At 40.5% G+C, this 13,174-nt stretch overlaps 1 protein-coding gene across 5 annotated transcripts in view; it reads left to right on the top strand.

The window, feature by feature from the left end:
• Positions 1–13,174, top strand: part of STK38L (serine/threonine kinase 38 like) — a 65,727-nt gene that overhangs the window by 36,674 nt on the left and 15,879 nt on the right. For 2 of the 5 annotated variants that reach the window (XM_026866690.1, XM_026866700.1), the window contains exons 2-5: positions 5,962–6,106; positions 7,946–7,997; positions 10,285–10,407; positions 10,982–11,065. In XM_026866690.1, the coding sequence (XP_026722491.1) occupies positions 5,973–6,106; positions 7,946–7,997; positions 10,285–10,407; positions 10,982–11,065 (393 nt within the window). In that variant the 5' untranslated portion in view covers positions 5,962–5,972. Of the gene's footprint in view, positions 1–5,542; positions 5,680–5,961; positions 6,107–7,945; positions 7,998–10,284; positions 10,408–10,981; positions 11,066–13,174 lie in introns of those variants that run through there. The other 3 variants (XM_026866671.1, XM_026866681.1, XM_026866661.1) reach the window with 3 other exon arrangements.

Below are 13,174 nucleotides of genomic sequence, written 5' to 3'. Positions count from 1 at the left end.
GGTACCCATTTTGCCTAGGTAATTCTGAAAAATCTACTTGTCAATAATCTCCAGTTTCTGTACCAGATTTTAATCTACCAAATTGAACTCTTTTCTTGATTACTGGATTATTTTTCAAACATACATAACATTTTGCAGTTATTAATTTAGCCAGGTCCATCATTTTAACAGATATAACTTGTTTTTGTAAAGAAGTTACTAAAGCTTCTGCTCCCTAATGACATTCTTGATGTTTAGGTTGCATTATTTCTTTTATTAACAAAGGTGGAACTACTACTCGTCTATGAGGGGTTACTGTTTTGGAGAGAATTAATGCCATTTGGAATACTCATTTTCTTGCTGTCTAGTTGGCCATATTACTTCTAGCAATTTCTTTTGTGTTCCTAATGTGGTGTGCTTTACAGTGCATGATTGCTACCTGATTTGATATTTGAACTGCTTGTAATAATTGTAAAATTTAATTTTGATGCTTAATATTTGATCCCTGAGAGGACAATAATCCTCTTTCTTTCCACAAAGCTTCATGGACATGTACCACCCCAAGAGCATACTTTGTGTCTGTCCAAATATTTACTTTCGTCTTTTCGCTTAGTTCTAAGGCTCAGATCAAAGCAATAAGTTCTGATTTCTAAGCTGATGTAGTACTCATCAGTGCCTTTGCTTCTATAACTGTGGTGTCTGTTGTTACCACATATCCAACATATCAAACTCCTTGCTCCATAAAGCTGCTGCCATCTGTAAACAATTCCCAGTCTGGTTACTCCAATGGTACATCCTTCGAATCTTCTTGACTGGAATAAACATACTCAGTAGGGAGTACCTATGACTCTCTTAAGGGGATCATAGTTACTAACTGGGCTTAACTGCAGTGGTCATACCTCCACATGGTCCCACTGGATGCCCTTCGGGGGAACTGAACTGACCTCTGCCCCAGTCAATTGGCGTTATAGTTTCCTTGCTCTATCAAATGATTTCACCGACCGCTTGATAGTATAATTAGGTGGTTCAAATTATAGACGTAAGTTATATTGATCGCCCAAAGCCAAGCCCACAGGCTACGTTGGGCACAGCCTAACAACTCTATAAGGGGGAGTTGATTGGCTCTGACCACCCTTACTAGATTGTGACAATATGGTGCGACTGAATAGACTACCTTTCGTCTTGGTAGGCACCCAAACTGAAGAATTCAATTTTCAAGAATCTCAATTACATAATAATACAAATAACCAAATTAATTCAAAAGAGGAAATGGTAAATTTAGCAAATATTGAAATATTTAATAAAAATGAATGTCTGCTAAAATCACCTCTATTCAGTTCTGTTAAATCACCTCTATCTTTAAGCACTTTATGTAACTACCAACTTGACTGTAATACACACTCATGTCTCAGGTTAGATAGTAGGATGGGAATCTCGTGACATTACAAGCAGTGTCTGACAATTGAAATTCGACCCTCACAATTGGCCTAACCTTTACTAAGTCAAAACCTACTGATTTTGACATAGGTGGACGGGCCACCTTTACTTAACCCAGAAAAGAAATATATATATGTATATGTTTGATAAATAGCCAAGCAGTCCTGCTCCAGTTGCTCTTCTTCCTGTGTGGAACTTAAAACACTGCAGGATTTACCAGGTTAGGTGTTTTTAGGATCACGTCATCTTGTTCAGTCAGTACTACCTGGTACTTCATCATTCAGCTCAGAGATAGCCAATGTACCCCCTTTTGTTCTAAAACAGTTATCACCATGTGTGGGACATAGACTGTTATTATGCTTCCCAAAGTTAAATTTCTGAGCTTCCTGTATGAGCATTACTGTTGCAGCCACAGCTCAAAGTCAGTTTGACCACCCTTTACTCACTGTGTCCAGTTGTTTAGAGAAGTATCCGACAGGTCGTTTCCAGCTTCCCATCTTCTGAGTCAGCACACCTAGTGCCAGGCGTTGTCTTTCATGAACGCACAGCTGAAAGTCTTTGGTTATGTCCAGAAGTCCTAAGGCAGGTGCAGACATTAAAGCATGTTTCAATTCTGTGACAGCCCGTTGTTGTTGTGGACCCCATGTAAAAGGAGAGTTCTTTTGGGCCTCATATAGCAAGTTTAGCTATTAGACCATAACTCATGATCCAGAGTTGGCATCACCCTGTCATTCCTAAGAATGCTTTGAGTTCATGAATATTTTTCGGCTCACATGGCTTATCAGTGTTCTGTTCCTAATTGCCGCTGCCTTTTTGAAATCTCAAAGTCCAAATATATCACAGTCTGTCATGTTATTTTTTTTTGTTGTTGTTGTTTTGTGTTGTTTTTTTTTTTTTCCCCCCTGCTTTTTTTTTTTTTTTTTTTTTTTTTCCTCTGGGTACTTTGTACCCATTCGGTGCCAGAAAATGAAAAAGATCTATTTTTACCTATATGTAGGTAAATCTTTTATTTTTTTTTTTCCCTGTAGCAATCAGTGTGTCATCCACATATTGTAAAAGTAAATGTCCAGGTTTTAGTTTGTCCTGTTTCTGTGTTTCAAGCTCCTTTACCAGCTGAATTTCAAAAATTGTTGGGCTATTTTTAAATCCTTGGGATAGTCTTGTCTATGTCAGCTGCATCTTTCGTCCTGTTTGTGGATTTTCCCACTCAAAAGCAAACAATTTTCTGTTTTCTTTCTCCAAAGGTATACAAAAGAAAGCATCTTTAAAATCAAGAACTGTAAACCACAGCTGTTAACAGCGTGTAAGGATTTGCCACTACAGGATATATATCCTTAACTATTTGATTTCACTGCTCTTAAGTCTTGCACTAACCTATATTCACCTGATGGTTTTCTGAGAGTTTTATACTGAGATTCACACTCCTCCAAGATTTTATACTTAAAAATTTGTCAATCAGTTTCTTATATCTGGTACCAATTGTCCTATAAAAATCAAAGCCAATTATATCTGAGCTGCCTCAGTTTCTACTCTCAAATCCATTTTGAGGTTTTTTTGTTGGTTTGTTTGGTTTGGTTTTTTGTTTGTTTTGTTTTTTTGGCAGCTCCTTTTAGTTTTTCCAGAAACACTGAGGGAGATTCATTCTTATCTTGTTTCACCTCATACAATTTAGACCAGTTCATAAACCTAGGCATGGCATGTTTAACTCCATATAAAATCCATTTCTGATTCCAACTCAGTCTTTCTCTGTGCTCCACATTATTTGGATCCCCACTGCGTATCCCCAGACGGAAAATTCTCCTCTAATATTCTACCTGTTGTCCCACTCAATACAGTCACTTCTGCCTGTGCTTTGCCAGCCTTTAATACCATCTGTTTTTCTGTATCATTTAACAAATTAACTAAAATCACCTGTAAATCACTCCAATCCAGATTCTGTGTTCTGATGCTAGTATCTAGTATGCTGCCTGTTTTCTCAGAAGCTCCTGCTGGCTGCTTCTAAGCCATCAAATCTGTCACTGAAAAGGCACTTGCACATACACCGTCCCATCACTGCCAACTCGCTGCTGCAGGGGAGCTATTGTTTGTACCTGCTGCCAAGTTCTTTCGAGAAACAGGGGTGTGAATTCCAACCTCAGATGACCCTTCATCCACATCCTCTATTCCACTACTCTCAGGTTCCTCTACCTGTTCTCTATATTCTCGCCCCCGATGCCGTTCTCTCTGTGGAGGGGATATATCTAATTCCGGCCCTTCATCCCTTTCAGTAGAAGCAATTCTTGCCTTTAAACAATCTTTTCCAAGTTCACATGTTGAACAACACTTTTTCATTTTTTATGATCAGAAGTTATAGCCATTACTAAATTATCCGTACTAATCACCTTACATTCCTTCTGCCAATCCTTCCTTTGTCTTAAATAGAAAAATAAATCAACATATGGCACTTCATTTTCATTTTCTTCTACAGAACAGCATTAACTGCAAAATGGTATTATAATTCAGTGTCCCATTCCTGAGCCATTTTTCTTGATCATCCATAGTATACAGAGGCCACCAGCGATTACAATATTCAGTCATCTGACTCTTTCGCAAATCGTCATGCAAATCTCCCCAGTGTGCTAACAAACATCCCAACGGAGAAGTTTTCAGAACTTTGTCATTTGCAGCCAGATTACCCATACTTCTACTTTTAAACAAATGAGTCAGCTTAGATGCCATGATTCAGTTACTTTTTAACACAATATACAATCAATCACTCGTTCAAGTCTGTTGCTTCGTTCTTCTCCGGCTGCACCCCTCACAGGATAACAGAACCGCAGATCTGAACTCTGCACTTGCTTGATGCTCAATTCCATGTCTCACGCTTACAAACACACTCACACCTTTCCACAATTATTACCATAAATAAAGGTATGTAACACAATAACACGGTTATATTGTGTTACACAATATAATATATATAACAGTTCTTCATTACCACACAATACTCAATCGAGGCAATAAATAATACCACAGTAAAGTGCATAAAACCTTCTAACTTTTCATTAAAGTATATAGGTTCCCTTGTCTACACTGTTGTCCAACCCTGCAATAGCTTTCGCTTATGTCTTATGGGCAGATGCCTAGGCTTACACTTTACGCTAGGATCCTTTGGTCCAACCCTGCGCAGCTTTTGCCGTGTCTGTCAGACAGACTTACGCTAGTGGGACTCAAACCCACTTTCCCAATACCAATTTTCAAGGGTGGGACTTTAACCCACTTTCCCAATACCAAAGAGAAGTGTCTTACCAGAATCTAGGGGACGTCACGAAGAGCCTTATGGATCAGGGATCGATGGGTGTCCCTGAGAAATCCTCAGTGCAGGCTGGAACCGATCAGGTCCCCAACTCCTCTGGTCTCTCTCAGTGAGGTCCCATCTGGGTCGCCAGAAACTGTCACCGAAATCCGGGATAAAAATAACTTACTGACACCAATTTGATGCAGATAAGCAGACACTTCTTTATTGATGGCCGGACGTATAGGGGAGTGCTCTCACTAACAACACGTGCCAAGCACCAGAATCATACACCTTATATAGAACTTACTCTTACATATTCATTAAGTCTTCATACATAAGCACAAAACTTCCAAGAAATCATTAACATATTCTCCTACTATTTCCGAATCTGCGCAGTAAAGGTTAGAAATGTCTAGAAATGGGTCTGGGGTGTAATGTGAGTAGGTGGTCCATGGGTCAGTGGTTGCGATCTTCCCCCTGCCGGAATTACCTTTTGCTTAAGGACACAGTTTTCTTGGCAGGTACCTGCAAGCTGTTACTGTTACTTCCCTCAGTTCCCATTAATCCTGGACCTTGACAACTACTTGCATTCTTCTAGTCCTATGTATGTATTATAAATCAGTTTACAAATTACCTTGTGTTTTGTTACCTAGGTTCTAACCGTTCCCATTAAACAATCCCTTTGACCTTGGTACAGGGCTGTATAGGGAATTTTAGAGTAGCAGTCGGTTGCTAGATTCACAATACAATAAATTTATAATGATTTTTACTAAAATATCTCTTAATTCTATACTTATATTAAAATCAAACATAATTTAATTTCAGTTGTTAATAAAATCAGTAACATGTCCAGCTATGGGAGTTGCCTGGTCCTCCTCTCACTTCTGCCTTTTACTTTTTATGCTCTGCCACCTCTTCCCTCCACCAGGCTGGACTCAAGTCCTCTGGAGGTACATCTTCCTCATATGTGGAATAAGCACTGCTGGGTGAGCTGCACATAGTCTGGATAATTCTTTGCTGTGATTCACCCTTTGTTTTGCCAACATGTTATTTTTTTAGAGAGTGGGTATTAAGTCCTCCTGTTATCTTTTAGGGATAGTTCTATAATACAGTTTTTTTGATGGAGTTTCTTATGTCTAAAGAACAGTCCTTTTCCTGTGAATTCTATAGCATCTAAGAATATGGAGTGGGAAAAAAGGAGGTGTTTTGTTGTTGGTTGGGTTATTTTTTTCCCCAAGTGAGTAATGATTTGACATGCTCTGTCACAGTACATGTTACCATGGCGATGACTGCAGGGACTACAACATCCTTTCCCATGAGTAACCACACCCGGGAGAGAGTGACGGTGGCCAAACTTACCCTGGAGAACTTCTACAGCAACCTAATTATACAGCATGAAGAGAGAGAGACCAGGTACTGGCTCTGCTTCCTCTCACCCCTCTTCAGCTTTTCTTGGTTGAGTTTTGGTGGTGTTTGTTCAAGGGTACTTTGATCTCCATGCATGGAGCAGTTCTCAGTTTTTCTGTACTTGATAGCAATGAGCTAATCCCCAAAGGGCAGAGGTTACATTTCAGCTTCTGGCTGTGCTGGTAAGCCTGTGAATATTCGCAGCTACTGCACCAAGCAGTCACTGAGTGACCTCCACTTTTGACATTCTTATCAGATTATTGCTACTTTGGAGAAACCACTCTGTGCAGGGTCTGTGCAGGGTCTTACTTTGCAGCATGTGTGAGGTTTCTACTTCTGCATGTGGGGCTGGTGACCTCATTCCTCTACTTGTGCCACAGGGAATAAACTCTACAGAGGTAGATGTTGCGGAGCTGCTGATGGGTGGTAACTTGAGTTTGTGTAAGGCAGTGGCTTGTGATGTCTGTTTATGCTCTGCAGCAAGGAGCTCATGCCAAGACTCATAAACCCTGCAGAAGGGAGCGTATAGGAGGTAGGGAACAGGACTGATAGGAGAGGTGTTCGGCAGGGTAATGGAGTAAGGAAAGGAGGCAGGGCTGAGGGTGGCCTGGGGTGGAAATAAGGGGCAGTAAAGTGCATAGGGTTGGTGATGGAGGGTTTGAGAGGCTCTTGGATGGGCAGGAAGAATTCTGGGGATAATCTAATATCCACCTGTAAATTCTCCTTGGGTGGTGTTGACTGGTATTCCTTGTGTGGGAGTATGTGTTGGTCATCTCCACTTTAACTTCTCTCATTGGTGCCCAGTTCTGCTTCAGATGTGGTGAAGTTCTACTTGAATTGTCAAAGCATCAAGCATTTGATTATAATGAATGTTGGGTTTCAAATTGTCATCAGCATGTGAAATTAAGTAATATGTTTTCAATTGAGGGGTTTTCAGCTGAGCAGCAAGGTTTCTCTTCATCATACTTAGTCACTATCCCCTGTAACTGAGTTTCTTCTAATTAGGAGAACAGACTGTCTACTGAGGGCCTTTAACTTAGGGGATCCTTCTGTACTTCCCAAAGTGCGGAAAGACACCAGCAGCTTGGCACCTAGCCTTGAAACTCTTGGCCACTGCTAACGGCTAACCAGCTTTCTGGAAGTTGTACCCTGACAGTCATAAAGAAGCATCCCATGGGTGGAAAGAGGGGTCCATTAGACATGTTGCCATGTGCTGAGCACCCCCTGTCTGTGGGGTGCTCCCAGGCTTCACTCCCTTGCTCAGACCCTCCCAGCCTGGCATGGCACCAGCTGGAGGAGCCCTGGGATTGGTGAGCCCTGGTCTGGGCAGGACACTGGGAGGAGACAGTGATGAATCCAGGAGGTAGAGTTAGTTGGCATGAGAGTAAGGGACCAGTAAGCAGGACCGGGTGTGTGACCAGGGAGAGTTCAGCAAGGCTGGGCAGACTGGAGGAGAAAACCTGGAGCTGGCTGAGGTGTTAGAGGTAGAGCTGAGATAGAGATGGTGCAAAACCACCCTGTTTATTCTGATTTTAATCCTAACTGATAAAACCAGCTTTACTTCAACAAGATTGTATGAAGAATTAGATGTCATTAGAGTGATTACATGTTTGGACCTTTAATTCTCAATTCTGCGAATACATAAATGTGTGCTTTAATTTGCTTGCACATTATCAACAGCTTTGGTCACAAATGAGTAAATGGATGGAGTGGGCAGTAAGTCTTCAAATTTCCAAATAAATTCTTTTGTATCTAGAATATGTGAAGCAAAGGCATTTTCTTTCTGTAGTGTTATGTCTGGTTTTAATAATAATTTAAAAAATCTTCTATTTCTCCCCTTTGCAGGCAGAAGCAGCTAGAAGTGGCTATGGAAGAGGAAGGCCTTGCAGATGAGGAGGTAACTACTACTTAAGTACTTGGAAGAGACTGCTTTTGTCTCACAACTTCAAATCGGCATTTGAGGAACTTACAGAAACATTAGCTAGCATGACATTAGGTTTTATTTTGTAAATGAATGTTGCCTCTCTAAGTAAGTTATTAGGGAAGCTGTGAATGATACTTGCAATAGCTAAGGCTTTTCATGCCACCCTTAAGTCCTTATGAGACATGGGCACAGCAAGTATATAGTATGCTTTTCAAAGATTAAAATTACTTGCCATTAAATCTGGCAAGAAAAAAAAAGGTGTGATGTGCTTGGAAGAAGTAGATAGAAAGCAAAATGCTGAACCATTTTTTCCTGATTTAAACAATAAATGAGGCCCACCCTTGCTCCGTTTGTATACAGATGAGGGATCTCTGTCCAGTTGGCATCTCTCAAAACTTTGGATGGTAAGTTGCTTTTCTGAGGTCCATCACACCATAGATGCCTGTACTGCCTTCAGGATAGGCAGGAAAACAAGTAGGAACAGTGCCTTAGTAATTTCTGAGTCTGTGTGGCTTCTGGAAGCTGTGGGTGCATAATGCCATCTTGTGGTTTTAAATGATGCTGTCATCCTAGTACAAAACCTAGCAGGTTGATGGATCTCGTTAGCAGCCTCCGAGGTCTTCTCGGCATCTTTGGGAGCATAGGTTGGTATTTATGGGTGCGTATGCCTGGTCGTGAACCTTCTGCATCACTGACAATGTAGAAGTATTATCAGCATTTGGGTTAGAAGATTAACGATGTCTAAATTAATGACGCACTTGTTTTAGAAGACTAATGGCATCTAGGTTAACAATGGCAAAAGCAAAAGAATTTGTGCTTGTTAGGGAAGAAGCAGACAAGAAGGGATTCCTTAAAATTCTAAAGCAGAAACTTATCTACTGGCTGCATGCGGTTAGTAGTCCTTATTGAAAGTGCTGAGAGGAACTAGTTTTTGAAATGAGCATGTGCTAGAGCAACACACGGATTTACTGTTATTTTTAGAATGTACAAGAATATGTAAGGACTTGTTTTTCTAATAAATGTGGGAGCTTGACTGTTAGCCATATTGCTTTGTGTCTTGTCTCACATCCTGAAATTCTGGGGTTACAACCCCAAGACCTAAATTAAGTTGACATATGGGTGATTCCCACAGTCCTTCACAAAGGAGGGGGGTGAGTTTGCCTTTAGGCTTCCCTCCAGTGTGCAGCCAGCCTTGCAGGGAGAGCCATTAGGTAAATGAGCCCCAGGTGTCCAGCATTAAGTAAACAAAGGTCATGTGTCCCACTTAGGGATAAAAGCTGGGACCACTTGCAGGAAGGGGCAGTGTCTGTCTGTGAGGTGGATGTACTTTGCAGAGTTTCCTGTTGGGGAAGGACCTCCTGACTCCCTGGAACTGGGCTCCAGTCAGGTCTGGCTTTTGTAAATGCAGGCTGTATTTGGCTTGTTGACTTGGTTGTCTCCTGTCCCTTCTATGGGAAACTGAATTTCACCATTTATTCCACCCGTTGTTCGTTGTGTGGTGTCATTGTTGGGGTCAGTGGGATTGATGTCAATTATGTATAATCTGACTGACTTGTTTGTACCCCCAATGCTCGCTCATGTACTGACACTTTTGTATCAAATACAATTTGGTTATTGGTTCATCTTTGTTGGCTGTGTCCTTTATACTAGGCCTGCTAATTGGCAAAACACATCCTCATCCTGCAAAAAGGGTTTCCTGCCACAGGTATTTGTCTTCTCTCAGATTTAATCCCATTGATGTTTTTGTAGAACAAAAAACATGACAGGATTTGGACAGATTTTTCTTTCGAATACGAGTGTTTGCCTGCTATAAACCAAATGGATTTTGCTATAGGCTATGTAAGTTGGATCTCTGCTGCCTCTTAGGCTCCTTGTTGCCTGTCATCACTCTTTCCATTGGGGTGCAGGTTTTGTGCTTTACACTGCCCCAAACCAAGAGCCCTTGCCACAGCTACTGACTTTGGCCTTTGGACTGATATACTTCAAACCATGATTTTTTTTTTATTACTTTTTTATTAATGCTTCTTTTTATCTGGGTAATAAAAAAATTTAAACAACCCCTCCAAAAAGTGAAATTGGCCTGAGGCCTCTATATAAAAAGACTGTGCTCATACATCATACATTGAGAAATTCAGAAAGTCTTCTCTTTTTACATTTCCTTTGTAATACTAATGGGAGAGAGAATACTTCACAGGAATATGTCTAACTTGACTTTCTACTGTCAAATGACATACAAATTTCTGCGTATGTGTCTCCTTAGAAAAAACTGCGTAGGTCACAACACGCTCGCAAAGAAACAGAATTTCTGCGACTGAAGAGGACTAGACTTGGCTTGGATGACTTTGAATCTTTGAAAGTTATAGGAAGAGGAGCATTTGGGGAGGTTTGTGGTATTCTTGCTTGAACAGGATATTAAAATTGGGTTTTAACATTAAAATGAAGCATTTTACAGAATAAAAAGCTCTGGTTGGGGAGTTTTACTGCAGAAAAATAGCTATTTGAGTAATTGTTCAAGACTCATAAGTCCAGTAATGCATTACATGCATTGATTTCTCAAGGCCCCTGGGAAGGCCCTTAGTTTCCCACTGCTTCCAAAACTGATGTTGCCCACATGGCCCCCTGAAATGATGGATTTGCAGTTGCACAGCACCTCTCTGTAAATATCTTCCCTGCCCGGTGTCACATCACAGTTTTATCTGTTCCTGAATTTTAGCACACACAATCTCACAGCTACTTGGAATTTACTGTGCCTGCTGACTTTTCCTAAAACAATAACTACTTGGACTATCTGTTCATCACTAGTGTTATACGTGTACATTTTATCATGTGTTTTCAAATGTTTAACAAAAGAACTTTTCCATGCCTTACAGTATTTTTTGGGGCCTTCCAGTAGATTCCACGCTGGGATCTAATTTCTGAGGTGGAGAAGACTGATTAGGATATATTTCTCATTATAGGTACGCCTCGTTCAGAAAAAGGACACGGGTCATATTTACGCAATGAAGATACTAAGAAAAGCAGATATGCTGGAGAAAGAGCAGGTTTGTGTTGTATAAATCTCCTGGATTTCAAGCTTACGTCGTCTAGAAAATTGCCAAAACTCTTTGTGGCAGATACTATTTGGTTATATTTTCCACTTCAAAAGCCTCAATAATGGGGCTTTATAGTAGTCCAAAACATCTATGGAGTTGTTACCACATTAGAATAAATTGTTACCACAAAAGAATAAGTAGAAGTTAGGAAATAAGGTCTTGTAACAGCATTTTAAAAAATGTTTCATTTACAACCAATTTGCCATAGTGACAAAGATGTTTATTTTTCTTTTTCCCTTTCTTTATCACTGCAGACCTTTATAGTACTTAATCTGTAAACCTGCATTCAAGAAAAATGCTTCTTGAAAAGTATTACTGTGCCAAAGTAAAAACTGAGAGTATTTAATGTTTTCTTTTGTTGGTTAGATACTAACATGTTACACTGTTCTTTGGCTTTATTTTGCTTTTTAGTTGGGTCTTGTTAGTTTGGGCTAGATTTTGCTTTTAGTTAATACTGCACTCCGAAATCCTGGTAGAACACAGCAAGTACTTTAGCACCACAAAGCAAGAGAAATCAAGTGTGGATGTCTCAGGCAAAAGGGCAGATAAGAGGACTTTTCCTTACCAGCCCAAACCTTACCCATCATTTGTATTACATTTCCCTGCAGTGGTACTTGTACTTAATTTTCTTCCTGGTGCAGACTTTTTGTCTTCTCAAGCCCATTCCCTGAATATAGGGAACCAGAGGAGCAGCATGTTCTGCACAGCAGCCAGGATGTGTGTGGCCCTCTTGTTAAAGCCCTGCTGCTATTTCGTAACCTTATGTGGCAAGGAGGCTGATCTCACACTCTCCATTTAGTTTGGGATAGTAATCTTCCCTGCAGAGTGTTTATCTGCTGTAATTTTCATTGCCTGATTTGTTCAATGGAAAGCAACACAGGACACAAATACAAGAAAATTAAGATTGTTATTCAAGCCTGATGGCACTGGGCAATACCATGGCTGTTTTTTAAGCATGGTTTTAATATATATATGTTGAGGAGTGGAAGGTGGAAAGAAATATTTTCTAATGAGAATAGATAGAAATCAAAGTTCGAGTGTCTGCTACAGAGAGGGTACCCATTGCTCTGTGAAACCCTGTGAAAAGAATGCATACATGTTAAGATGTTCCTGGCCAGTAGATTTGGTGAAGACATGCAAAAGACTGTTTGCTGCTTATTGGAAAGAGCCCTCAAAGCTGGAATAGTGGTACATACTTTCTCTCCAGAAGCTGCTTGTTGGTGTATGAATAATGAAAATCTTAGCGCTGTCAAGAAATATTTTTCCACGCATGTCTTTCATTTGCCTTCAGGAAGAGGGTATGTCCTAGTAAACAAACACCCCTCCTCCAAACTCCATTATTCTTAGTTACCAGTGAATTCATGGGGTAGCAGCTCTCCATATATTTTTCAAAGCCTCAGATGGGACTGGAATATACTGAGCAAGGTCAGATGTGAGCCAAGAGCCTGGCCAAGTGAGTTTGGGAACATCAGTAGCAGTGGTGATCAGTTCTGGGCCAGATGGCTCCATCTTCGCTTTGCTTCCCTTTCCCCTCTGCTTAAGCAGCCCAAGACACTTACATTTTTACACTGTTTTAATACTGACCACTGAGTGCATTGCTATCTGCCAATCTGTAAGGGCTGAAACTTATCCTAGCCCTTTTCCCACTTGGCCAAGACACTTGTACAGTTCAAGTAAGGTTTGCCATGTACGCCCATAGGAGCACTTTCTGTGTACAATGTGGGTTTGTGAACTAGACGGTAGTTCACTGTAAGTCAGGCATTTCTCTCTTCACAGTGATGGAGGAATTGGGTTTTGCAGGAAGCAATTAGTTTAGACACTCACTCTTGCTAGAGTAGTTTCCCCAGGCTTATCTTGCCAGATTTAAACTGTGACATATCTGTATAGAAGTAGCTATTAGATCTTTGTTTCTTTGTATTCATACATGAGAAATCTGGTCTTCTGACAGTAATCATAATTCATATACCACTTTACCTCTTTGTTCTGGCATTTTTTAAGACCAGCTCTGGCCTTTTCCAATAATTTCATCAGTATTTGCATCTTGAGTTACATATTAAA

The sequence above is a fragment of the Athene cunicularia genome (assembly GCF_003259725.1).
Source record: "Athene cunicularia isolate RWA chromosome 1 unlocalized genomic scaffold, athCun1 chr1_part2, whole genome shotgun sequence".
NCBI lineage: Eukaryota > Metazoa > Chordata > Aves > Strigiformes > Strigidae > Athene > Athene cunicularia.
This window is presented reverse-complemented; position numbering and strand designations above follow the sequence as displayed.